The 26,477-nt window shown below is 37.5% G+C and overlaps 1 protein-coding gene across 1 annotated transcript in view; it reads left to right on the plus strand.

Moving 5' to 3' along the window:
• The window catches only part of LOC131683273 (uncharacterized), a 625,702-nt gene that overhangs the window by 222,998 nt on the left and 376,227 nt on the right, over positions 1-26,477 (plus strand). The window contains exon 3 of the mRNA XM_058965110.1: positions 14,351-14,575. Within this exon, the coding sequence (XP_058821093.1) occupies positions 14,351-14,575 (225 nt within the window). The remainder of the gene's footprint in view (positions 1-14,350; positions 14,576-26,477) is intronic.

Raw genomic sequence — 26,477 nt, forward strand, 5'->3', positions numbered from 1 at the left:
TATATATATATATATATATATATATATATATATATATATATATATATATATATATATATATATATATATATATATATATATATATATATATATATATATATATATATATATATATATATATATATATATATATATATATATATATATATATATATATATATATATATATATATAGTGTTATGGAGAGTAAGCTTCGTAAGCGGAGGTTATTTTTTTATGTAAATTAGGTAAAGTATGAAATTGTTTGTGGAATAATTAAAAGACGTAAGAACTTTCGGCGATTTCCGTCTGCGAATCCGCGCGAAGCATGGTCCGAAAACTACGAGCCTGAAATAAACTGAAAAAAAGATCATTACAATTTATTAAAAGTCCACAATTTCTTAATTTAATTTCGGATCTCTAAGATAAGAAAAATATACTCAAGTAAGGATTTACTCGAAATCAGCTTGGTTCGTCTGCTAAAGCCCATGAAACTATCAACTATCAATCGGGTCTTCACTGTTTTCCACATAATTTTCTTTTTACATTTTTGATTATAGAGGTTTTAATCTTAGAGTCACTCTCCTCTTTTCGAGTTAGAGAAATCTGTTTTGGAGAAATTTCTAACCCTATGTGCGGGGTTGGGAATCGAACCCAGGTAAGCTGCGTACAAGATAATAGATTAATCAACTATGCTATGCCCGTCCTCACAAAAAAGAAACAAGACAAACTTTTTCATTTTCTTCCAAAAGATAAAAAACATCCAATTGAGTCTGCAAATTATTACAGACAAAATCTTTTACACGTAAAACCATAAATTAAATATTATAAAATTAATACCTCATTAAAATTCAGAAAATGTGGTTACTCGTATATGTACATTACTTAACATACATCGTTCTCGCAGATAGCTAAATCGATTATTACAATCTTCTCCTCGTTTAAAGGCTAATCAGTTATAATGCATGTTTAACATATCGATAAGAAAGGAAAGTTCTCGTGGTCAGGAACAATCTGATAAAAAGTTTGATGATCTGGTACATCTTGCATAAGCGGTCCAGAGTTGGGGTAGTTCAAACTTCTGATGTAATTTTGCGGTGAAGTGTTTATACACAATAAAAGTAGGAGATCGAACCATATCGGAGGGGGTCCGATAATTCGATTTTGAAATGTTCTTTGCACAATACGTAACATATAATAACCTCATTTCATTACAATCATTTTTGGTGGTCTAATTTGATTTGGAACGAATTTGAGTTTAAAATAAATTAAAATAGAAACTATTTAAAAATTTCTCAACAAGTTGAGAAGGGTCCGGACCCCCAGGACCCTTCCCCTGGATCCGCCACTGAACCCTTACTAGGTCCGAATTAACCCAGGTCCCCTAGGCCTTTCTCAAGGACCGACTAGATACTATACTGCTCTCATATGCAAATCTTTCTTTTCGATATGTTTGCTACATTTATAACTCAACTTGTTAAGAAAACAGCATTTCAATAAAATTCTGTCATTTCATTTTGATCGGATATGTGTAGGAAAACTTGTAAATGTTAAACTTAATGTAATGCACAGAATTGTGATTATATATGACTTATTTGATGCAAGCACTAACAAAATTTGTTAGTTAATTCAGCAATAGCTTGCGATGATAGAATACATATAAAAATACATTAAGTGAAAATCAGTTAAAATGTCAGTTTAAATACAATTTATAATATTTCAAATTATACGGTTCATCAAAGTCAATACATTCTAAAATATGGTTCTTCTACCTTGTAGAACTCGTATTGCTACATAGAATTTATATGTTAGTGTTGAAAAGAGTTGCATACAATAATTACCTATAATTTGCTTGCGAAAATTGAAAATGACATCATCGTTATTTTGTTCTACAAAAATTCTTACTGACGATGGTGGTAATGTATATATTTTCACATTCAATTTCTGTTTCCGACTTTGTACTTGCTAGGATAGTTTACATTGGACCTGTAGACTCAATTTCCGAATAACCCTGTCTTAAGCAATACACTGTGCAGTGGCGGCGCGAGATGGTTTGCCGCCAGGGCCCAAAAATTAAATTTGCCGCCCCTTTCATAATGAATTTTCAAAAGAGTTCAATTTTTTACCATCTATTCGATTTTTTGAAAATTTTATATGAAACCGTCCCCTTAAAAGTTTATGCGAGCAAGTTTCTAATTTAGAGATCGTGGGTTTGTATTGTATTTGACCAGACCTGCAACCTTTTCTGGATCACTTGAAAAGTACATTTTTTATTTGGCGGCGCTTTGTAATTATTTATCATACTAATAACAAGGTCGCCGAATGGTGAATAGGGGAATTGTGGTTAAAACCGACACCTCAAGCTTAACAATTTTTCTAAGTTGCCACAAAACCAATAAAATTATAGTTTGTATGCAGAATTCTTCTTCAGAAAATTCTTAACAAGACTTAATTTTTTCAACGATTCAAAAAATTAATTTCATTAAAAATTATTGGTTGTAAAACTTGGAAAACATCTGACTTTTTGTAGGCACTGCGGGTAAAACCGACACCCTATAGGGGTAAGATCGACACCCCCTTTAATTTATTTTCTCTCCACTTTATTAAAATCTTTATCTTTATTAATAATGAGATATATGCGTGAATAATAAAGTGTGAGTATGTATGATGCAAATATGTGCTTTTTATTGCTTCATCATGTAGGGAGGGGAAGAAAGTTCAAAAGCGTAATACTATAAATAAGAGTGTTTTATGCTATAGGATTATTTATTGATGCGTATTTCCAAATAATCCTTGCGCACATCATTGCAATCTCCAGTGTCATTTTATTTCGTAAGAGAAGATTTGCAAGCGTTCTACGTTCTGCTAATTTGATTAATTCACTTATAAGTGACACACACACTTCTTAGTAAAACTATCTTTTTCAGATTTGATTTTTCGGACTCTGATCATCAACGATCTATTGGGGTATACATAAGATCATTGTCTCATTGTGATAAAGTTCGTCTATGGCAAACCAAGAGAACACTAGAAATTCGGTTTGATGAGCTTTTTGCAGAAATAGCAACAGCTTCGATAGAATCAGATAAGCAAAAATTCCAATTTTTGATTTTAAAAGAGACTTACAAGAAATAAACACAATAAAAGTATTTCTGTGCATTTCTGTTGATACTATAGTTTTTTAATAGGCTAATTGAAGTGTCACAAAAATCCCCAGTATTTTGAAATGAATCGCAAGTATACACAACCATCTTAACAGCGTGTCGGTTTTACCCTAACCATAGGGTGTCGGTTTTACCCCAACAGCGCACATTTTTTTTAAGAAGCGATTAAAAATATTGAATTTCTCAAACTCGTCTTCAATGCACCCAGTTGATTATATCAGGAATCAGAATATATTGGCTCAAATGGCACGTTCCCCGTACATAGTAATTATAGTTGATATATATATATATATATATATATATATATATATATATATATATATATATATATATATATATATATATATATATATATATATATATATATATATATATATATATATATATATATATATATATATATATATATATATATATATATATATATATATATATATATATATATATATATATATATATATATATATATATATATATATATATATATATATATATATATATATATATATATATATATATATATATATATATATATATATATATATATATATATATATATATAGTTGATTATAGGACAGGCCGATAATAATAGATACTGAAAAATGTGGTGATTTGAAAAGCTTTTGTTCGGTTAAAACCTTAAAATCTACCAACGAAATTTAACATTCAGACGAGTATGAACGCTGCTGTCGTATGTTTTGTTTATTTTTATGACATTCGGCGTACTAACGTAAATCCAATTTTTCTTCAAATGCTCTAAATAAACGTACTAATAATAATGTATCATTATGAAATGAATAAAAATTTGATTTCTAGGAAATGTTGTGGGGTGTCGGTTTTACCCACAGTGTCGGTTTTTCCCACAATTCCTCTACTTCCCAGTGTTCGCCAGCTTCCAGCTCGTGCCTCAGCTTTGTATGTAATTGCTTGTTAAACGTCCCTAGGTGAAAGGGCGGCCAAGTGCATCTATCATAATATCAAATTTGCCTTAACCAACTAGTCACCTAGTGACCGGATAATTCAAATCATATCTAAATCTATTTTAGATTTCCAGGTTACTCGATCTTGGACCGCCAGTTCCATAGACGCCCACCGCATGCGCATCTTCCTCAATTGTGCACAGCCAACGAGAGCGGGGTTTGTCTCGAAATTGACGACTTCTTCCAGGTTCTCTGCTCTGTTGTCATAACTTTAATTGATATCTCTTTCGTCTTTCGGCACTACAAGCCCAGATCACTGTAGTCTGCCGTGTTTTATAAGCCTTTCAATTTCAGCATGGTTGTATACTTGGTACTGTCTGGGCTATTCTCCATTTTCTACTGTGCTGCCGAGTATTGAAAACAGAATTCTTCCCCAAACAAACCGAGCACTCGATACCCTGCTTCCTTCAACATCCATGGCCGTACAGAGCAACAAGGAGCATCAGCGATTTGAATAGAGCAAGTTTTGTGCGTTTCCTCGGGCTGTGGGACTCTAGCTGACTACGTAAACCATATTCGCAGCAGCAACATGCATTTTTCTTTCGCGGCTAACATCGTTATTATATGTCAGTAGTGTTCTAAGATATATAAATTGGTTTACCGTACCCCATCGTTTTCAACCTCAAACCCAACACGACTGCTACGTTCTCTGCCAGCTATCATGTACTTTGTCTTGTCCACAAGTTGTTTTCCCTGAATATATCCAGAATTTGTCGCATTTGGTCCGTCATCGATCGTGCTTCTCGAAACCCGCTTTGATATTCATCAACAAAGGATTCAGCCAACAGACGCAGTCTCCTCAAAAGAACACGAGAGACTACCTTGTAGGCGGCATTGATGATCGTTATGTCTTGGAAGACATTATGTTCGAGTTTGTAGTCCTTCTTGAAGATAGGACATATGAGGCCATTCAACCAATCCGAAGGTATTCTTTCTACCACGCAGATCATCCCGATCACGGAGTGGATTGCTTCTCACAGCCGGTCACTTTTTAGACTTTTAGAGGTTCACGAAAGAATTGGTTGGTCTTCAAGTTAGTTTTTCAACTTTGAAGACCAACCATTTTTTTCGAAATTTCCTATTCTAAGCGTGTGCGAGAAAGAGAGGCAACACATAAGTTACATGAGAATATCTTTTTACTGCAAAATCGTATCAATTTGCCGTCTTCGGTAATTTTGATCCTTACAACTTAAGCTACATATCTGCAGATTTTGAGATGCACAAGTTGATGTTGTACTGAATTTATTGTTTCGATTGCCCATTTTTCATATATTTTCGTCTACAAAGTTGAAAATTCTTGTGAGTGAACTAGTTTTCGAAAAAAGCTCATATTTGACAAATTGTATGTAAAGCCAATTACCGTTTGATTTAACAGTGTTTCGAAAAAAGTCAAAATTGTCTAATACTCACACTACTACAAGGACATTCGGAAACTCGTCTCCGTTGAATCTTTTGATACTGATAAGTATATAGTTTTGTTCGATCGCATCCGTCGTCCCGATTTCCTACCTTTTTAATTGTCAACAGATGCGAAAATAATATAAATTCAAGCTTTTCCTCCGCACTTGATTTTTATCGTGATTAATGAAACTTGAACAATTACTAAAAATGAAATAGAAATTTGTTGAGCAGGAAATGCCGCCCCCTGATTTTGCCACTCGGGGCGGTTGCCCTCTTCGCACCCCCCCCCCCCCCCTTAGCGCCGCCACTGACACTGGGCCAAATATTTGAAAAAGAAACAAGTTTTGATGAACATTAGCAGCTTAAAAACACTATAGCACAGTGACTATAGTATCGTGTAGTCATAAATTTGCAGTGAATACAAAATATTTCCTTACAGTGACACAATCTCATTTTCGTACACCGCTATGCGGAATACATTTCGCAAGTAAAACATTAGTTTACGAGACATTTTATTTACGTAGAAATAGTTTTCTAGATATTATAGGGAAGATGCAATAATTATCTTTGTACTACAAATGCTCATTTTTTCAAAAATAATCATAATTCTAAAGAAAGTCAATCTCATATTCGTACAGTACACATATTTTCAATTAAAATTTCTATAATAAATATTCAATGTGGTAGCTTTTGTTTGTAATTACAGTTTTCAACCGTATTGGAATGCTGACCATTAGTTTTTGTGTGTATTCAACTTAAATTTTATCCCATTCTTCTAAATAGTAGTTTCTAAGATCATTCTTATTATAATTCGGATAGTTTTGCACTTTTTATCCAAATATTCCTAATTAATTTTCTAATCAGTTAATAAACGGGGTCCGCAGTGTAGAATCCATAACATTTAAACAATTATAAGTTTACTCTGAACGTTTTTTGCACTCCTTATGCTTTAAGTTCTTCTCCTGATCGAATTTCCAATATCCACCATTAATTAGTAAAAGTACCATTTTACGGAAGCTTTGCTTTAAAATTTATTTTAAGATTCATATTAAAATACGCATTCTGATCCATCATTCCATCAATGGAGACCAACTTTCTAGCACTTCTAGTGAACATATAATACCCCATAAAATAACTTCACTGTGCCTGCGCTTAGCTGCTGTTATTAGGCTTTTACGTCCAGGTCTGAGTTCGATTTTCTCCACTCGAAACAACAGCCATTTGAGTCAAAGATGTTGAATTTGGACTCGTAGATAAAGTTTACAATCTTTCCAATATTCCAATAAAATGTTTCAATGTTGTTTAGTAAATAAAAACGCTTTTAATCCACCTAACAGTGTGATGAGACATTTCTTATAACTCTTATCACTCTCTTCGGATATTATATCGTTTGAGACCATTTAGAACTTGATGCTTCGCGATGTTTTTGATAACACATACTACATGGGATAGTGGCAGGACACAGAGAATCGCTCAAATCAGCATAGGACAACATCAGTGCTAGAAATCTCAAAAGAAATCAATGGGAAAGCGAAAAAATGGCCCATAAAATAGACATACAAACAAATTATTGCTAATGCTCTGTTAATAAAATATCTAAATTCCCCAATAAATGCATTGTGGTGGGAAAACTGAATTTTCCTAAAGGGGTTATATATTGTACTGAGCCAAAAAAATCGATTTTTTTTAATCGATTTGAAGTTTATACTTTACTCAAATTTCCAACGCGACTGAGAACTAAGAAATCAACGCTTTTTCTTAAAAAAAAGCGATACTAGCAATGACACCTTTCAAAGAAAATCAACAGTGAATATTTCCAGACTTGGTTTTATTTCCTATTTAAGAACTATTGTGTTTTTTACATCCTAGATTGCATGATTCAGTGATCGAAACCCAAAACTTCATGAAGTATTTGAAATTATTAAATTAAAATTTGTGTTTGCTATTGAAATTGACAAAATGATAGTATCGCCCCTTTGGCGATTGTTTACTTTTTCGGTTCCACCTATCAGCATTGAAGTATCGCCCATACGTTTTTTTACAATACCAATTTTACAATTGGTGGGGGTTTGGTGAAAATCGATCTTACTGTCCAAACGGCATAATTCCGCAGCCGTAATTTTTGTAGTTTTAAAATTATGCAGAATTAATATTTCAGAAAATAGTAACAGAGTTCGTGTCTTTAGCGATTTTGTTGAGACTTTATTGTAGTCATGAATATTAACCTAAGAAAATTCACCATAAATACTTCTTGGACGATATACCGTCAAAATTATTTCATCAAATGATGCGCTGTTTAATGTTTGTAAAACTCATCGAAGATACTAAACCTCCGCAATTGGCGGTTTCAAAATGATGTTATCTTGACCTTAAATTACTGTTTTTGAACATTTGACCTATACATATAATTGGTCATGCAACAAAAATCAAATTCTCATCAAAATCGATCAGGACCTGCTAGATTCGAATGGAAATCGTCATTTTTCATAAATTTCTCTCTACATTCGGAAAGTGTTATCCTCGTTATTAATCATATTACATTTTCGTCTCAACTCGACGCATTCCCAAAATAAAAACCTGTTTTAATCCACCTAGTGGTGCAATTGTGCTTTTCTCATTTGTCCAGACTACGATTCCATGGCTGGTTATGTTCAATACAATGGTGGAAATGAATATTACATGTTCAGTACGATTTGCACATACGTACAATGGATCGACAGCCACGATCTTGAGATACTATGTGATACTGAAACATTGATGGAAACCAGCGGCGGATCATGGAGAAAGATCCGGGAGGTCCGGGTCCTGCCGAAAATTTTCAACTTGTTAAGAAATTTTAAACTAGTTTTAATTTTAAAGTAGCAACCCCTCACTGCATACTCGCTCCGGGCCGGTATGATTGACGATTTTTAGAGTGATTGCATAACCTATCTATATGAGAAAGGCAAAAATGTACCAAAGTCCAAAAAAATCAATTTTTGTCAAGCATTATTTTTTTTCGAGTTTACATCAAATCTCAATGTTTCATGCATTTTAAAGTCATTTGGCATCAAAAATACAAATTTGATTTTGAAAATTTTTCATTTCAGTTTATATGGGAATTTGCTGTGTGATTGCACTCTTCAACTCGTGACTCCGGAACCGGAAGTCCAATCAATAAAAAATTCAATTGCAACCGATGGGAAAGTTGTACCTTTCATGTGAGACTAACTTTGTGAAAATCGATCCAGCCATCTCTGATTAACAGAGGTCACATTTTTTTCCACATACACACATACACACACATACATACACACAGACATTTTCCGATCTCGACGAACTCAGTCGATTGGCATAGGACACTCGGCCCTCCGGGTCGGGATTAGATTGACGAATTTTAGAGTAAATTAGAAAGGCAAAAACATTTTTAGCAAATATTGAAAGCTATGTATTTTTGATGAAATACAAAATTCGATTTATCGAAATAATGTTTGGCTTATTTCAATGGATTATTACTATATTGAACAATAAATAGGCGACGCACAGTAATCCACAAACAACAAGCCATAACTTTTAAAGTATTCAAATTAGATATTTGAAGTCTTCAGTAAAGTTATTCGCAAAAGTAAGAGCTATAAATTTGCTGTAGGCATCATTTCGATATAATCACTTCCAAGAAAATTTGTGAAAATATCTCAGTCCTGGGGGATTAATCAGCAAAAGCACAATACCAAAAGAATGGGCATATTGCCTCCATTAAATTCTCCGAAGATGCTATTGACCTAAAATAAGCCGTTTTGGCGTTAATAATAGATTACATGTTTTTGGTCATATTTCTGGCAATGGGAAATGATAAAAATCTTTCGTCCGCATTTTGATAATTTGATAATAGTCCGATTTCAACAATCTATAGCTTGTTCGAAAGGTATTCGTTAAAGCTGTCTAAAAACAAATAAATTGTTAATCTGTATTGTCAATTTCGGCAGATAATTCAAAAAAACTGCATAATACGCCATTTTTACGCATTCAAACATTTATATCTTGGAAAATAAACATCAGAATCAAAAACAAATTAATAGCATTCTTACTGTTTTTTTTAGTTCTTTCATTTAAAATTGGTTTAGATAAGATCGGTTCAGCCATTGCTGAGAAACACGAATGAGAATTTGTCCGTTACATATACACACACAGACACACACATACATTGTCCCAAATCGTTGAGCTGAGTCGAGTGGTATATAAGACTCGGCCCTCCGGGCCTCGAAAAAAATCTTGAAAGTTTGAGCGAATTCTACACATTTCTTTTATAAGAAATGTAAAAATCCATTTTTTGTTTTTCTCATTGATGGACAGCTTTTTGCTCAGAACACAAGCATTGTAATTGTCCGTTCTCCATACATTTCGAGCCGTACCAGAGCAGACTTATACTTAAATGCTATGACTCAATTTATTTACCATGTATATAACCTTAATTACTCGATTTTCCCAAATTTTTCTAATTAAAAATCGTTTATCCCTCATCGTAAATTTTTACGGTTCAAGTTTTTCGTAATATCTGCTCTACGTTTCGCCATATCAAAGTTTTTAACGACATGTTAAATAGCTGGACAAAACCTTTGAACAATTTCAAAGATTTCATGAAGTGATTTAGCTTCATTTTGGTAAGTAATAATTAGTTTCCGTTCCATAATGGCAGTTAGTTTACTTTTTTTGAACCATTACGTCAATTTGAGAGAATTTCTTAAACCAGTGTAGAGCAAACTGTGCAAATGAACCTTTTTTTTTGTAGTCATTAAATCTATTTTTCTAAGTAAAACAAAAAAAATAAAGAAATAACAGGTCTTAAATTACAAATTAATTGACTTTTCAAAAGTGTACGAATATGAAATTGTGCCATTTTTACACCAAGTAATGATTTTTTATGTATAGTGTACGGAAACTTGCACATTTTAATTACAAATGATAAGAAAATGACAGATGATGATTCTACTACCACATTTACAAAACAACACCTATATTAAATAGCGCAAACATTTATGAAACAATATTAAACATACACACTAGAGGTGTACGAATATGAGATTGTGTCACTGTATATTGTTATAGACCGAAAAATGGCGACAATTTCATTCCTATCACCCATATTCTTTTTGGCTCTTCATGCAATGGCTCGTGATTATGGTTAGTGGGTAATGCTTGATCAACTTATAATGAGAGGACTGCACAGTGCTATGGGCGGTGGACCTGCTGCAATAGTTGGTAGTAATACACACATCATTGGATGCGCGATAATTTCTTTCCAAATCACTGTGCATCAGCAAACGTTCGAATGCTATGCATCTGGTAGCCTTTTTATCTACTGGCTCCCCGCATAAATATGTACCATATGCTAACCATTGCTTTTTTAAAAACCATTTTCAATGTGGTTCGTTCAACAATAGATTAACCATTGCCTGGTATAATATCGAACATAACCATTACAGTTTTTCCATTCACGACCATACAAACAACGGGTCGTTAAGAACGGTCACCATACCAAAATATGTTCTTTTTCATATACATTTTGACAATATCCCATTCAAGAATCATACAGATTATGGTGACATGTATATTTTAGATCCAGCGATACGTAAAATATTAGGTTGAGAAAAAATTCTTTTTTTTCTCCTTTTTAATTCTATCGATTGATGAAGTTTATTTTGTTACACGCCATCTTCTGAAGAAAGCTAAGTGTACTGACGCTTTATCCAATTGAGCTATCACCGCATTATTCTAAGACGAGAATTTTTGATCAAGTTAAACTACAGGTTTTTGGAACATGGTAAACGGATGTGCGGATAATAAACACCACCAGAGCAATATTAACCTCTAGCACAAAAGTTAAATGTAGTATACAAATCTCTAATATAGTATACACGGAAGATACTAAAAATGGTAACCAAAATGAGTATGGTAGTTAAATAGTTAAATTTTAACGAGGGAAATGTCAATAGTATTCCCATTATGGTGAGTATTATTTGAATAGTTTGGAAATGGTTCCGAAGTTTTCTGGAATGGTATTTATTTATACGGGTCTTATCCGGCATCCAAACACATCACACATTCTCACAAAAAATATTCTCACGAGTGGCAAAAATCGCATTCGCATGAATTCTCCAAATTCAGTGAGCATGGCATTCGGAAGAATTTGCTTCATCCATCGAACGAAATTCTGTGTGAACAATTCTAAGCTAGATTGTGCCAGCCTTTATTCAACAACCCCACTCATCAGGCATTGTATTTATCGCATGAACAGATAGCTGGCGATGAACAAACTATTATGAGATTCGACGTGTGCATCATCACAGCACAAAGCGAAACGGGAAAAAATCGACGTTCACTCAGCAATCAACAAGCTTGGCTTTAGAACAGAATCCCTCGTATGCTTTCATGAAAGAGAAATATGTAATGTGAAATCGATGTCTTGTAATGTATTTTTTTTAATTTAAAAATAAATCTATTTTCAATATTTTTCATTCTATGGCGATTTTCATGAATGGGTATTTTTACGCATATTGTTTCTACTGTTCTGCGAAAAACAATGGATAAAACGTACCCAGGTTGACGTACCTGTACTTATTATTGAGTACAAGCTCTTTGTCCATTAAGTGGGTTATTCCACTTTTATTGTAAATAGGTAGTTTTCTACGCATTAGTGGGTACTTTATTTTATCAGTGTATAGAGCTAAATACAAGACAATATGGAAAGGTGAATCCCGGTAAAAAAAAGCGGTTGAACATAGTCTGGCGATTTAAACAGTTTGACGTTTGATTCAACTCGCCTATGCTAATTTCCCCTAGGAACAAATGCAATTTGCGAATGCGATTTGAAGGCAATTTCAACACTTAGACAAATTTTCTGGCGGCTGAAATGAATTTGGTTGTTTTTTGCGTTTTTCAAACATGGCGGTTCATGTTTGGCCTAATCGTAAAATTGTTTTTTTAAACAATTGGTGTGTTCTCGCTTGTATTTTGTTTGTCTAGTGCACTTGGGCGATTTGGGGGTGATTCAAGGGCGGGTAGGGCGGCACAAAAATGACGGTGGCAAATCGCCCAAATGTTGCATTTGAAATAGCCCCCTAATTGCCAGCAATTTGCTGGCAAATTGAAGGCAATTAGCGCATCCGAGTTGGCAAATAGCCCCCCGTTAGCCAGCAACTTGCCCTTTTTGACTGGGTACATACTCACAATACAGAGTACGATGGTAGCAGAGGACCAGGCCCGTGCGCAGAAAGTTCTCAAGGGGAGGGTTTTGATTTTTTACGTCTCTTATAAAAGATATAGAAACCCTAAAACTTTAAAGATTTTTGCCGAGGTCAAGAGGGCCAAGTCTCGTGTACCAATCGACCCAACTCAACAAATTGAGTAAATATCTGTTATCAAAAAAGAATCTTCTGCAGACACCGCTGCCTGCTTGCTCGTGGTAGTGTCGGATTGGTTTGTAGTAGTTAAGCCTACTGACTAAACCTAAACCCCTTGTATCTCGCAATCTTCATGCATGCCGGACAATGTTCGATACTACTTCAGTAGGGATTGTTCTATTGCTTTTTTATTTTGTGTTAATCGCTCGTGTTTTCCCATTGTTGTTTTTTCTTGCTTGCAGTCCAACGATCCGGCAGTGTCGCCCACAATGATTTACATCTCTTTACAACCACCTTCGCAGGGTATCTTACCCTTCTTGACGTTACTCGTTTATATTTGTCTGCTAGATGGTGCTGAGAGTTCCTCGACGGCGGTATTTCTTCCGATACCGTAGCCCATTCTCGCGAGCCATTTAGCTGTGAGCCACTCTGACGAAGAGAAGCGGTGAAATTTCTCTAGACTACGATATCCCGATTTTCTCCGACTTCCCGCTGACCGACTTTGCTGTGTAACTGGTCTACTCACAACTGTTGCTAATATCGAAACAAGTCGAAACGTGAACCGATCCAAAGTAGCCGACCATCTTAACTTACATCCCTTTCCAGCCACCCTCGCAAAGTTTTTTCTTTGGTTTCTACAACCAAACGTAAGACCAAACTCAAATGACATTGTATGTGTCAAAACGTCTCGCAGTATATTTTTTTCCAGAACAGAAACTAATTCATTTTTAAAAATAATTCAAAACCGTCATGGGGGGGGGGGGTTGAACCCCTAAAACCCTCCCCTTGCGCACGGGCCTGCAGAGGACACCTTTTAAATGATTATGTTTTGTTTCTACGTACTGAAAATGGCAAGTCTAACATAACAACCTCAAAAATATGAAGCGATATATGAGGAGTACTCCTGTGGGGGCGGATGCAGTGCCGAAAAAACATTGGTATTATTTACAGCAAATTACAAATCATGATGGCGAAGAAAACTTAATGCAAATTGGTTTTATTTACACCATTTGAGAAATTATTCTTCATAGAACGCGTTTGTTAGAAAAGATAACTGGTAACCATGTATACAAACGAAGATTTACGAAACGCAAAATCGATGCGTTTTAGCAGGAAAAATAGAACGCAAAGTCATCGCTTGTTCGATCAGGAAGCGAGAGATCGAGATATCCATTCTATGTACGACTTTTGGGATGGTAGGAGGTACTGTTTCACTGTTTCAAAAATTGGATATGACAATACTCTCAAATGTCCGGATGATCTGGTACGTAATACGTTTGTTTTTCAATCTCGCCGAAAAACGTCGTTAACCAACATCAATCAAAATGAAGTTTAAAAAGCATCTTTGACCTCACATATCTTTGCATCAATATGCACTGCTATATTTACTAGTACACACACAGTATAGTATCCCACAAAAAGGACGAATGTTTCATCTATTTCACAGTTCATCTACAACCGACGACATTCCATAAGCCGGGCTACTTTGGGCCAGAGAGGCCACCGCCGACTCCACCGTCTTCGATATCCATTTGTTCCATTCCTAGCACGAATCACCAAGAACAAGCAACCACACCAAGCACGGAAACCGCAGAAACTTTACTCTGGAATGATAAACTGTTTTTTGAATGGTTTTTGCAAAATAAATACAAGCAAATCAATCTACGTAATGGTAGGTATTTTATCTTAAATGTTTCACAGCAGCTGCCAACACCCATAACCGGTAGGTTTTTGAAATAAAATAACTGTTAGAGTCGAAAAATGTTTTTTTCGTTTACCAAAATCTGACGAAAATTACGAGCGAGCGAAGCTACTTTCTAAACCACTAGAACATTACGAAACCGAAAATGAGACAACGGCCTACGACAAAGCATGCGGGTAAATTCAATTTCATTATTTCCTCCACACATTCGTTTTCGCTTCGAAATCGAGAACGACATTAGTCTCTTCGATATTGCACATAGCGATGGCCAAACGAAAAGAAACTAGTAACAATATTTATTTGTCGTTGTTAGATTTGGGAGAATTACAAGCTAGCGATGATATTGGACGACTGAAGCACTATTGGTGTGCATATTTCCTGTGTTTGCGGCGTTTTAGTTGCATTTTATGATGCACATTGCTATAATTTCATTTAATGAAAATTAAAATAAAAATCAAAATTACTGATTTGAAATTAAAACGAGATTGAATTTTCGTATTGTCATAGGAAAACGAAAGTCACTACTTCTGCTACTCGCTTCCATAGAATCGAAAGAAGAAGGGGCGTTTTCTTTATTGTTTTGCTTTGTGTGAATTTAGTAACGAAGGAGGCAGCGAAAAGACGAAGGTGAATTCAGTGAATTTCATCGTTCATTGAATGGGTATGAGAATTTCAGGCCCTGGTTATCACTCCTCGTGTTGCCGACACGGTCACAGTCGTTGCAAACAACCAAGAAATTTCAATCATCTTCTGCTACCGTTCGTATTCCCTTGACCACAAAGAGGTGTGATGAATTGCTATAGCATTCGAACGAAAATTTCGTTTGACATTTTGCTGCCATAGGTTTCGACTCTTTCGGCGATGGTGAAAAATAGCCGTGGATCTATAGGGGAGCCCGGGGCTAGTTGGCGGTTGGGGTAAGTTGGCGGAATCCCTTTTTCTCTGTTTCTATTAGACATATAGCGCTGCCTCTTCTTGTGTACCTCAAGGTATGTGAAACCCGTTATCCAATGTGTTTTTGTTGTAAAACGATTTGTTTGGTGGAAGTTGTGGGTAATATTGTGTTTTCGAGCATACTAAGTAAATTTTCGAAATTTTAAATACTTTGCGTTATTTAAGGTGATTTTCAATCTATTTCCCGAATGAATATTTTTGATAGCGCATGAAAAAGCTTTCAGTATCCGTATAGATATTACATCTATCCACAAACAAGAGTTATATTTTAAATAGTTTTTAATAAAATATGCGGTTGGGGTAAGTGGACGGTGCTGCACGCGGGGCAAGTTGGCAGTACTATTTACAGTGCAAAAGTCATCACAATTTTTTATTTCTTAAATTCATTCCAAAGTAAGAAAATCTTTTTCTTGTGTATCTCGCCAATGTAGGAGACATTTATTCCGGCCAATTGTATGAAGAATTTCGAAAATTTGCTTTTGAATAGGGAGTACACGTCAAAGTCAAAATGCCGGATCATTGAAACTGAAATATATGATTATGGAAATATGTCGATTAATATACAGTTTTCTCGAAAAGACATTTGGCATGTTCCAAAAGGATTCTTGAAGTAATTGCATCTCCATTTGATTGCTTAGTTTTTGGCGTATCCCCACATACCTCCATCTTATCCCGGGGCCGGGGTAAGTTGGCGGGTTTTCCGCGTCACATATTTTTGTATCTAAAAATGGAGACAATGCATCAAACACTTTAAAAAAATCAGAGATGTTGCCAACGGTCTGCTCTTTCATGCCGCGTGTTCTATTTTGCAAGATCTATCTACATCAAAGCGGTAAAAATTGAAAACCGAAAACACCGCCAACTAGCCCCGGTCTCCCCAACGGTATATTTTGCTATTCAATATTAATGTACATATTTGTGTTACAATGCCGAATTTATGATTTTAATAACCTTCCCAACCGACTTGTATCATACTATTGCAAGGTGAATCTGCTGACTTGCCATTTTTAATAGGCATGCTTTACGTTGGTGCAATGCACTAATGCTGCACTATCGAGTACGCTGCTTCTTGAATATATAAATCCTCTGCATCTCACTGCACGAATGGCGAATTTGGTATTAAGACTCTAATCATTGCTTTTTGTGGTTGTTTATATATTCACCAGTTTGAAAGGGGCGGGTGGCCAAGTGCGCAATAAACAAAAATAAATATAATGAAGGAGCGGCAGCGAATATTATTATTGAAAATATTTGCTGGGTTATTTCCAAAATCCACCGATAAAAGTTGCATGAATGATGCCGTTTTTTGTCGAACCACAAGCGTTACTGAACTTTTCCTGTAACTGAATATTTGTCTTAAAATGCTTCTAACTCGATCAGTAAAAATTTTATTATCATACCGTTCGTCCCATTCGACACATAAGTTAATTTTAGACAGAATATTGTTCTCATATCTTTCAGTAGAAGGATTCAAGTGAACATTTAGAACTAAAGTTGTGAAGATGTAACATACCTAACGATTAAGAGTTTTTAAGTACATGCGAATAGACTACAAGAACAGTTTAATAAATTACAGTAAAAGTATTGTTTAAATATGACCAGTAGAGTGGCTCGCGGTTGTATGGGTAAACTTCAAAATGATTTAAACTAGCGGGCACAGCACTTTTTGAGTTCCTTTTGTGGTCCCAAATGCCTGTGCAAAATTTGGTAGCGATTGGTTGCTTCCCGGATTATCGCATTGCGTTCAAAGTTTGCATGGGATTTTATATCGGGAAATTAATTATTTCGCATTTACGTTAATAAAGATCGTTATTTCACTGAATATGAAAAACCAGCTTTATAAAACTATACAAATTTCGACAAATCTTGGTTAACAACTTTGTCGAAAACCGTAACTAGCTACGAGTTTTCAAAAAATAGTTATAACGATTTTAAAACTTATGGTAAAATACAAATACAGAAATTGATTACTTTTTCCAACACTGCCGGTGCACCACCAACATCGACATTAAAAAGATGGGTGGGTAATGTCTGCGACATAATCGGAGAGATGTAGAATACATAAGGAACACGTTCTTCAAATATGTTGATACTCATTGGAATTTTTTATTTCAAATTATTCTTTACAACAATGATGGTGGTCCTGAAAAGGACCGTTTTTGTTGGCGTTGTTGGCCTTGGTGAGGGAGATGGCTAACGATGAAATAAATTGTTAGCATGAGGAAGTCGCATAGTACTGGCCAATGGCAGAACAGATAATAATTGATTCCTGAAAATCAATTTTTCTTTATTCATGTAAATTATACATACTTACAAATCTAATAGAAGATTCCTGGTCATATTACTGAATCATTGGTGCGAACATTGTGTAATTTGGTTAAGTACAATGAAAGTTACAAACTTTCCAAACTCGACCTTCTGTTCCTTCCGAAATATTGAAATGGGGTGTCTATATTAAACCGTTAGTCGTGGTCACAATAAAAAAGATGGGTGGGTAATGTCTGTGACTTAACCGGAGCGTCGTGACTTCAATTCGAGACGTTTAGTTACGGCTGAATTTTATAAGCTTAGCTCGACTTTGAAATCCTGCAAAATCTCACGAATCAGACGCTGGTAGGGCCATTTTGTTTGCTACTAGCACGGAGCTGCACAAAAAAATCATTTAATGCAGTTAGTTCACGGAGGCTGCCAAAAAGCTCGAATAGAAGCATGCGACTTCAACGTTTCTCTTAAACACATGCAATTAAAGCAACACTGATCACTAGAGGGATGGTGAGGGAACACGCACATTCGTTTTGGTTATACTGATAATAGCAACAGAAAGGAATGGAAAAGCAGTGCACGAAACGAGCGAGAGGATAATTTGAATTTTTGTTCCGTGTGCAAGCTACTTCTTTCCACACAACGTGAAAATTTGTTACACATCTTAAAATGAAAGTTTCAGTTTAACTCTCACTAGAACACAATTGATTGGTCCTGAAAAGAACCGTTGCTTATATAGTAATTCACGCCCACTCCCAGCGGACACTGTGAGCCAGTTTGATTTCTTCTGCGAGAAAATTACGTACTTGGGGCACTATTTTGTATCCTCAAACAAACCGATCAAGTAGGCATCACTGGCTTCATTACGGCTGAGTTTTGTAAGCGTAGCTCGACTTTGAAGTAATACACAACCTTATGAACCAAACGCTGGAATGTTAGCCAGCGGATTAGTTGCTCCAGTGCCCTTTAGGTGGGGCGAAATACTGGCATGGCGACAGTTCCTGATCGGTAGTTGGTTGCGATGGGCCACCAGTAGCTGGGGCACTTTTTCGGACCGTCATAATTGCCAACTGCTTTTCTCCGGTGGACTGGCTGCTTGCTAGTGCTTGAACGAATACGAATGATGAGAAAAACCGACCGAGCAATATTCATATATGAGCACACGAGAAAGCACTACTATCGCTCTCTCACTCGTTTTCGTGCCATTCCTATATTCAGACCCACTCCCCGCGGACACGGTGAGTCAGTTTAATGTATTTGGCCTGAAAGTTATGCGCTTGGCGCACTATTTTGCATACTCGAACAAACCGACCAAGCAGGCATCGTTGGCTTCTCGGGGCATCATTACGACTGAGCTTTGTAAGCGTAGCTCGACTTTGCAGTCCTGTACAATCTCACGAACCAGACGCTGGAACGATAGCCTACAGATTAGTTGCTCTGTTGCCCTTTAGTTGGGGCGAAATTCTTGCAGGGCGACAGTTCCTAATCGGTAGTTGGTTGCGATGGGTCACCAGTAGCTGGGGCACTTTTTCGGACCGTCGTCATTGCCAACTGCTTTCCTTCGGTGGACTGGCTGCTTGCTAGTGCTTGAACGAATACGAATGATGAGAAAAACCGACCGAGCAATATTCATATATGAGCACACGAGAAAGCACTACTATCGCTCTCTCACTCGTTTTCGTGCCATTCCTATATTCAGACCCACTCCCCGCGGACACGGTGAGTCAGTTTAATGTATTTGGCCTGAAAGTTATGCGCTTGGCGCACTATTTTGCATACTCGAACAAACCGACCAAGCAGGCATCGTTGGCTTCTCGGGGCATCATTACGACTGAGCTTTGTAAGCGTAGCTCGACTTTGCAGTCCTGTACAATCTCACGAACCAGACGCTGGAACGATAGCCTACAGATTAGTTGCCCTGTTGCCCTTTAGTTGGGGCGAAATTCTTGCAAGGCGACAGTTTCTAATCGGTAGTTGGTTGCGATGGGTCACCAGTAGCTGGGGCACTTTTTCGGACCGTCGTCATTGCCAACTGCTTTCCTTCGGTGGACTGGCTGCTTGCTAGTACTTGAACGTTGCCCTTTAGTTAGGGCGAAATACTGGCATGGCGACAGTTCCTGATCGGTAGTTGGTTGCGATGGGCCACCAGTAGCTGGGGCACTTTTTCGGTCCTTCGTCATTGCCAACTGCTTCCCTCCGGTGGACTGGCCGCTTGCTAGTACTTGAACGAATACGAATGATGAGAAAAACCGACCGACAGATATTTATATAATCGCGCTAATATGCACTACTATCGCTTTCTCGCTCATTCTCGTGCCGTGCATGAGCCTTTCCTTTCCGTCCAGCTTCTAATGGCCTAACCAAAGGAATATGCCGTCTTTCCCTCACCAACTGCTCTCGTCAAGCAACCCAATACGAATAATCATAGGAACAAACATGTAGTGGACCTAGGGTGATGAGCCTATTTGCGCCATGTTTCTATTATCACCCTACCCATTTGAAGCCGTTGGTTAGAGCAGTGTCTGCCATCTTTGTTCAACGCATTGAGTCAAATGGTAGCGCAACAATAGGGGCACTCGATTCGAGTTTTCATTGTGCTCAAACACAAGAATTTTACTGCTTTCAACGCATTTGTGTTATTATATTGGTTCTTAACAACGAAGCAAAGCGGTTGATGTCAATTTTACGTATTCCATTGATTGTAAGGCAAGAGATTACCGAATTAGTGAGGCACCTTGCTTAGTATGGTGAAAATAGGCTCATCACCCTATATATAAACTTTTCATTATTTTATTGTTCGGTTGGTTCACCATATTGACGGCTCTGTGCGGGATGGGCTGAAAATTTCCACTTTTCCGAGTCGTTTTCGAAAGATTTTTCAAAACACAATTTTTTGTTATTAGTGCATACATACTTCAAATTTTAATACAGCATAGAGGAACATATTTTCAACAAATTGGCCTAAAAATCAAATCATTCTGTTAAGTATGATAAAAGTTATTAACGTTCAAAATCTGACGCGGCGCCGAAGCCGATATTTTGAAACTTGGACCCCTATATTGAAAGCTTAATTGTATTCTACATTAAAACTTAAATAAATGAGAATATATTCATCGCAGAGACTTGATACCTTTGAATGAAATGTTCAGAATGAATTGCTGAATATCATAGACGTAGTCAGAAAATGAAACGAAGAGGGGGGACATGTGTACTCTCCAGTCTCTGTTTAGATTGTTTTGTATAAGACAAAGAATCATTACGTCCTTGTAAATGTTAACGACTGAACTTTCATAATATTTTGATAGACCCAAATATGAATCATATTGCAATCTTTGTTGTGGGAAATAATATTTACAATATTTAGAATTTACACCTACAAATTTATGTGTTGTTTTTGCTTGGGGCAAAAACTAACTCAGGTCTGGAAATGGCGTTGGGTTCTAACCTGAAGTATATTTCTGGCTCGCCAACACCACCTCTAACTCAATTTAACTGTCCTGGTTTCGTTCCTAGATTTTCAATGTCAATAGAAACAATTCCGAGACTTCAAGTAATCTAAGGATATGCATTTTTTTAAATTCTGACTCTGAACGGCTAAGAAATAGGGTTTTAAAAATGTGAAACTTATAAACCGCTGTACCATTTTAAATGAAATAACAGTAGAGCCGTCAAATAGTAGCACTCAAACACGTAAGATTAATTTTTAATTCGGCGGTTTAAACCTGTGTTGAAGATGTGCTCCTTATGTTATACAAAACTATCTAAACAGGGGACTGGGGAGTACACAAGTCACACCCCCTCTTGTTTTCATTTTCTGATTACGTCTTTGTTATTCAGCAATTCATTCTGAACATTTCATTCAAAGGTACCAAGTCTCTGCGATGAATATATTCTCATTTATTCAAGTTTAAAGTATCGGTGTCGTGGTGGATTTTGGATTTGGCATTTGGATTGAACCATTAGTTTTAAAATCGTTATAACTATTTTTGAAAACTAGTAGTTAGTTACAGTCTTCGACAAAGTTGTTAACCGAGGTTTGAATTATCGTTTTATAAAGCTGGTTTTTCATATTGAGTGAAATAGCGATCTTTATTAACGCAAATGCAAAATAATCGAATTCCTCATATAAAATCCCATACAAACTTTAAACGCAATGTGCAAACCCGGGAAGCAACCGACCGCTCTCAAACTTTGCACAGGCATTTGGGACCACACAAGGAACTCAAAAAGTGCTGTGCTGGAAAATGTCATTTTCGAGCCACTCTAATGGCCAGTTACATATTTCCCTTAAGTGGAAGCTACGAGTAGATTATTTAACGGAAAATTTCACTCTTTCTAATGTGTGCTGGGATATACTGAGAGTTTCTATTTTTGATTTTTAATCGGGTTTTCCCAATTCATTTTTATCAGGTGAAAAGACGGTTTAATTTATCATGTCCCGCAAGGTACGTACGCTAAACGAAGCGAAGGTGTACGTACTTTCGAGGTATAAAGATTTCACTTTCTTTGCACTTTTCTTTGTTATCATAATACGGAGCACGACTTGATTAAATGAAGACTTTTTTTATTCAAATCGTTTATTTGATAAGGCACGTAGCGTTAGCTCAAAGGTGCCAATTTTGTTTTGTTTTACATTTTAAATTGCTTAGAACTAGGGGATTACATATTGATTTTTTTAAAATGAAACTAATGCGATTTTATAGCTATATTATATATCTACATGATATTATTTTCGTAAGATTAGGGGGGTCATTAAGTTTTTGTGGCAATATGGTTTGACATTTTTATCAGTGAGATTATTGGAGCAAATAATTTTTAACTAAGGGGGACAATTTTTTACGACTATCTTAAAAGTAGGAATAACTAGAGGGCATGATTGAATTTTGTAAAGATTCGTAATTATAGTTATTTTTGTGGGTAGTAGAGTTGGGCATTTTCAACGAGATTATATAATACAATAGTTAAAACTAGAAGAGACAAGAAGAGCTAAATGCTTCGTGAAGATATTGGGGGGGGGGGGGGCGGGGGTGTTACTTCTGAGTATAAGAGTCAGGGGAGGGAGGGTAGACAAAGATGGCAGGGAGAGAAAATTATATCAGTTTCAGGCATCGTGAGATCAACGGTTGGATTACAAACTCAGGTGGCCTTCATCAGGGGAATTATGTACTGGGACGCCGGGTGGTCCTCGTCAAGATGGCAGGGGTTTTTCCAGACGATTTCGTAGTACGGTTCAGATGTGGATCGGCTACATTTCGAGTTAAGCGTGTTATTTTCGTGCCGTAGGTCCCGTGTTTGTTGGCTCATTCGATACAGATGCTTTGATACAGGTGGAAGAGGGTTCTGAGAATGATAAGGAAAATAAGAAGGGGCAGTTAGACTTGTATATTGATGGTTTTCACAAAGGTGTATATAAGGGACATATAGAGGACATCGCGGCTTGCCAGCACATCTCGAACCGGGACGTTGGTTGGTCTTCCTCGGGCCCGCAGGGTATCCATTAGCCGAGACCTGGCGGAACTGTACTCGGTGCACGCCCAGACAATGTGCTCGATGTCGTGATAGCCGTCGCCACAAGCGCAGATACCACTATCCACGAGCCCAATACGCTGGAGATGTGCATCCAGCGTGTAATGGTTTGCCATGAGTCGGGACATCACACGAATGAAGTCACGACCCACATCCATCCCCTTGAACCAAGGTTTCGTTGATACCTTAGGGATTATCGAATGTAGCCACCTTCCCAGCTCCCCACTGCTCCACGAAGTTTGCCAACTTTCGAGGGTTCTCTGATGAGTAATACTGAAAGATTCGCTGAAGCAAATTGGTCTTTCGTAAACGTCTCCTTCTAAGGCACCCACCTTAGCTAAGGAGTCTACCTTCGCATTGCCCGGAATGGAGCAATGAGAAGGGACCCATACCAAGGTAATCTGGAAAGAGTTGTCAGATAAAGTACTCAGTAGCTCCCGTATTTTCCCCAAAAAATACGAGGAGTGCTTTCCATGTTTCATCGAGCGAATAGCGTCAATGGAACTGAGGCTATCCGAAACGATGAAGTAATGGCCTGCGGGTAATGTTTCAATGACTCCAAGGGTATACTGAATGGCAGCTAGTTCTGCGGCGTAAACTGAAGCAGGGTCACTGAGTTTGTGGGAGGCGGTGAACTTTTGATTGAAAATACCGAAGCCTTCGAGGTTTGATCCGTCAGTATAAAACATCTTAGAACAGTCGACTTCTCGGAATTTATTATAAAAAATGTTTGGAACCACTTGTGGGCGTATGTGGTCCGGAATTCCACTAATCTCGTCTTTCATGGATGTGTCGAAGAAAACAGTAGATTCAGAAGTATTTATGAAATGCACACGGTTGGGATTGTAAGAAGAAGAGTTAATATTCTGCGCCATGTAGTCAAAGTACAGGGAAATGAAACAGGTCTGAGAATTGAGCTCAACAAGCCTTTCGAAATTTTCAATCACGACCGGGTTCAAGATATCGCATCGAATGAGCAATCGATATGAGAGTTCCCAAAATCGATTTTTCAACGGGAGAACGCTCGACAGCACTTCGAGACTCATCGTATGGGTCGACTGCATGCACCCTAAGGCGATACGCAAACAACGATACTGAATTCTTTCGAGTTTGATGAAATGTATGTTCGCGGCGGAGCGAAAGCAGAAGCATCCGTATTCCATTACCGACAGTATCGTTGTTTGATACAACCTAATTAGGTCTTTTGGGTAGGCACCCCACCATGTTCCGGTTATTGTACGAAGAAAGTTGATCCTTTGCTGGCATTTCTGTTTCAGATACCGAATATGGCATCCCCAAGTACCTTTCGAGTCGAACCAGACCCCTTGAAATTTTACTGTGATGACCTGAGCGATAGTTTGACCCATTAATAGAAGCTGTAGTTGTGCTGGTTCACGCTTCCTTGAAAATAAAACTAGCTCAGTTTTCTCCGCGGAGAATTTGATACCCAGCTTAATAGTCCAAGCAGACAAATTGTCCAAGGTATTCTGTAATGGTCCTTGTAGATCGACAGCTTTGGGTCCCGTAACAGACACCACGCCATCGTCTGCAAGTTGCCTTAACGTGCAGGAATTGTCAAGACATTCATCAATGTCGTTGACGTAGAAATTGTATAACAGGGGGCTTAGACATGAGCCCTGGGGAAGGCCCATGTAGCTAAATCGTGATGTCGATAAGTCACCATGCGAAAAATGCATGTGCTTTTCCGACAACAAGTTTAGTAAAAAGTTGTTTAAAGTCGCTGAAAGACCATGCTGGTGCAGCTTCTCTGAAATCGAAACTGAATCAACAGCCCCCTTAATATCTAGGAACACTGATGCCATCTGCTCTTTGCTAGCATAGGCCAATTGTCGAGGCGGGATAGGATCATTTTCTCGAACAACTTCCGGATACATGATAGCATTGCGATCGGATGGTACGAATTGTGGTCGGAGGCTGGTTTTCCTGGTTTTTGGATGGTGATGACCTTCACTTGTCTCCAATCGAGTGGGACAATGTTAGCCTCGAGAAACTTGGCAGATTCAGGCAGATTCTTCAACAAGTTGAATTTGATTCTGTCTGGCCCCGGAGATTTATTGTTACACGACAAGAGAGCAAGTGAGAACTCCACCATCGAAAAAGGTGTTTCGTTCGCGCTATCGTGAGGAGACGCGGCGCGGTAAATCTTCTGTGCCGGGGCGGATACCGGACAAACCTTCTTGGCGAAATCGAATATCCAACGGTTTGAATATTCTGCACTCTCGTTAGTATTGTTTCGGTTTCGCAAACGCCGGGCCGTGCCCCAAAGAGTGCTCATCGATGTTTCTCTCGTTAGTCCGTCAACGAACCGGCGCCAGTAACTACGTTTCTTGGCTTTCATCAAACTCTTCATTCGCGTTTCTAACGTCGCATATTGTCGATAGCTAGCGGATAACCCGTCGTCCCGGAAGGTCTTATACGCGGCGGCCTTCTCCGCGTACACGTCTGAGCACTCTTTGTCCCACCACGGATTAGGAGAGCGTTTTTGTATGTTCGCGCCGGGTACTGGCTTAGTCTGAGCTTGATTCGCGCTGTCGAGAATCAAGCCAGCCAAAAAACTGTACTCTTCCTCCGGAGGAAGTTCTTGGGTAAATTCGATGTTGTCGGATATAGCGGCAGCAATCGATCCAATCGATATTTCGTGTGAGGTCATACGAAATATTGATTGATTTCAATGGCCTTGAACCGTTATTGATTGAGACTACAATCGGCAGATGGTCGCTGCCGTGGGGATCAGGAATTACCTTCCACGTGCAATTTAACCGCAGCGACGTTGAGCAAAGGGACAAGTCTATGGCGCTCGGGCGCGCTGGAGGAGCAGGAATCCGTGTCATTTCACCCGTGTTTAAAATTGTCAAATTGAAGTTATCGCAAAGATCCTGAATTAAGGAAGACCGGTTATCATCATAGAGGTAACCCCATGCTGTACCGTGAGAGTTAAAGTCTCCTAAAACTAGTCGCGGTGCTGGCAGGGATTCTAAGATGTCTTGTAGCCGTCGGTGCCCAACCGCGCTGTTGGGGGGAATATATATGGAAGCTATGCAAAGGCTTTTGCCTTTGGTTGTTACTTGACAAGCGACAACTTCAATACCTGTTATCGAGGGAAGGTTAA

This window comes from Topomyia yanbarensis, chromosome 2, assembly GCF_030247195.1.
Source record: "Topomyia yanbarensis strain Yona2022 chromosome 2, ASM3024719v1, whole genome shotgun sequence".
Taxonomy (NCBI): Eukaryota; Metazoa; Arthropoda; class Insecta; order Diptera; family Culicidae; genus Topomyia; species Topomyia yanbarensis.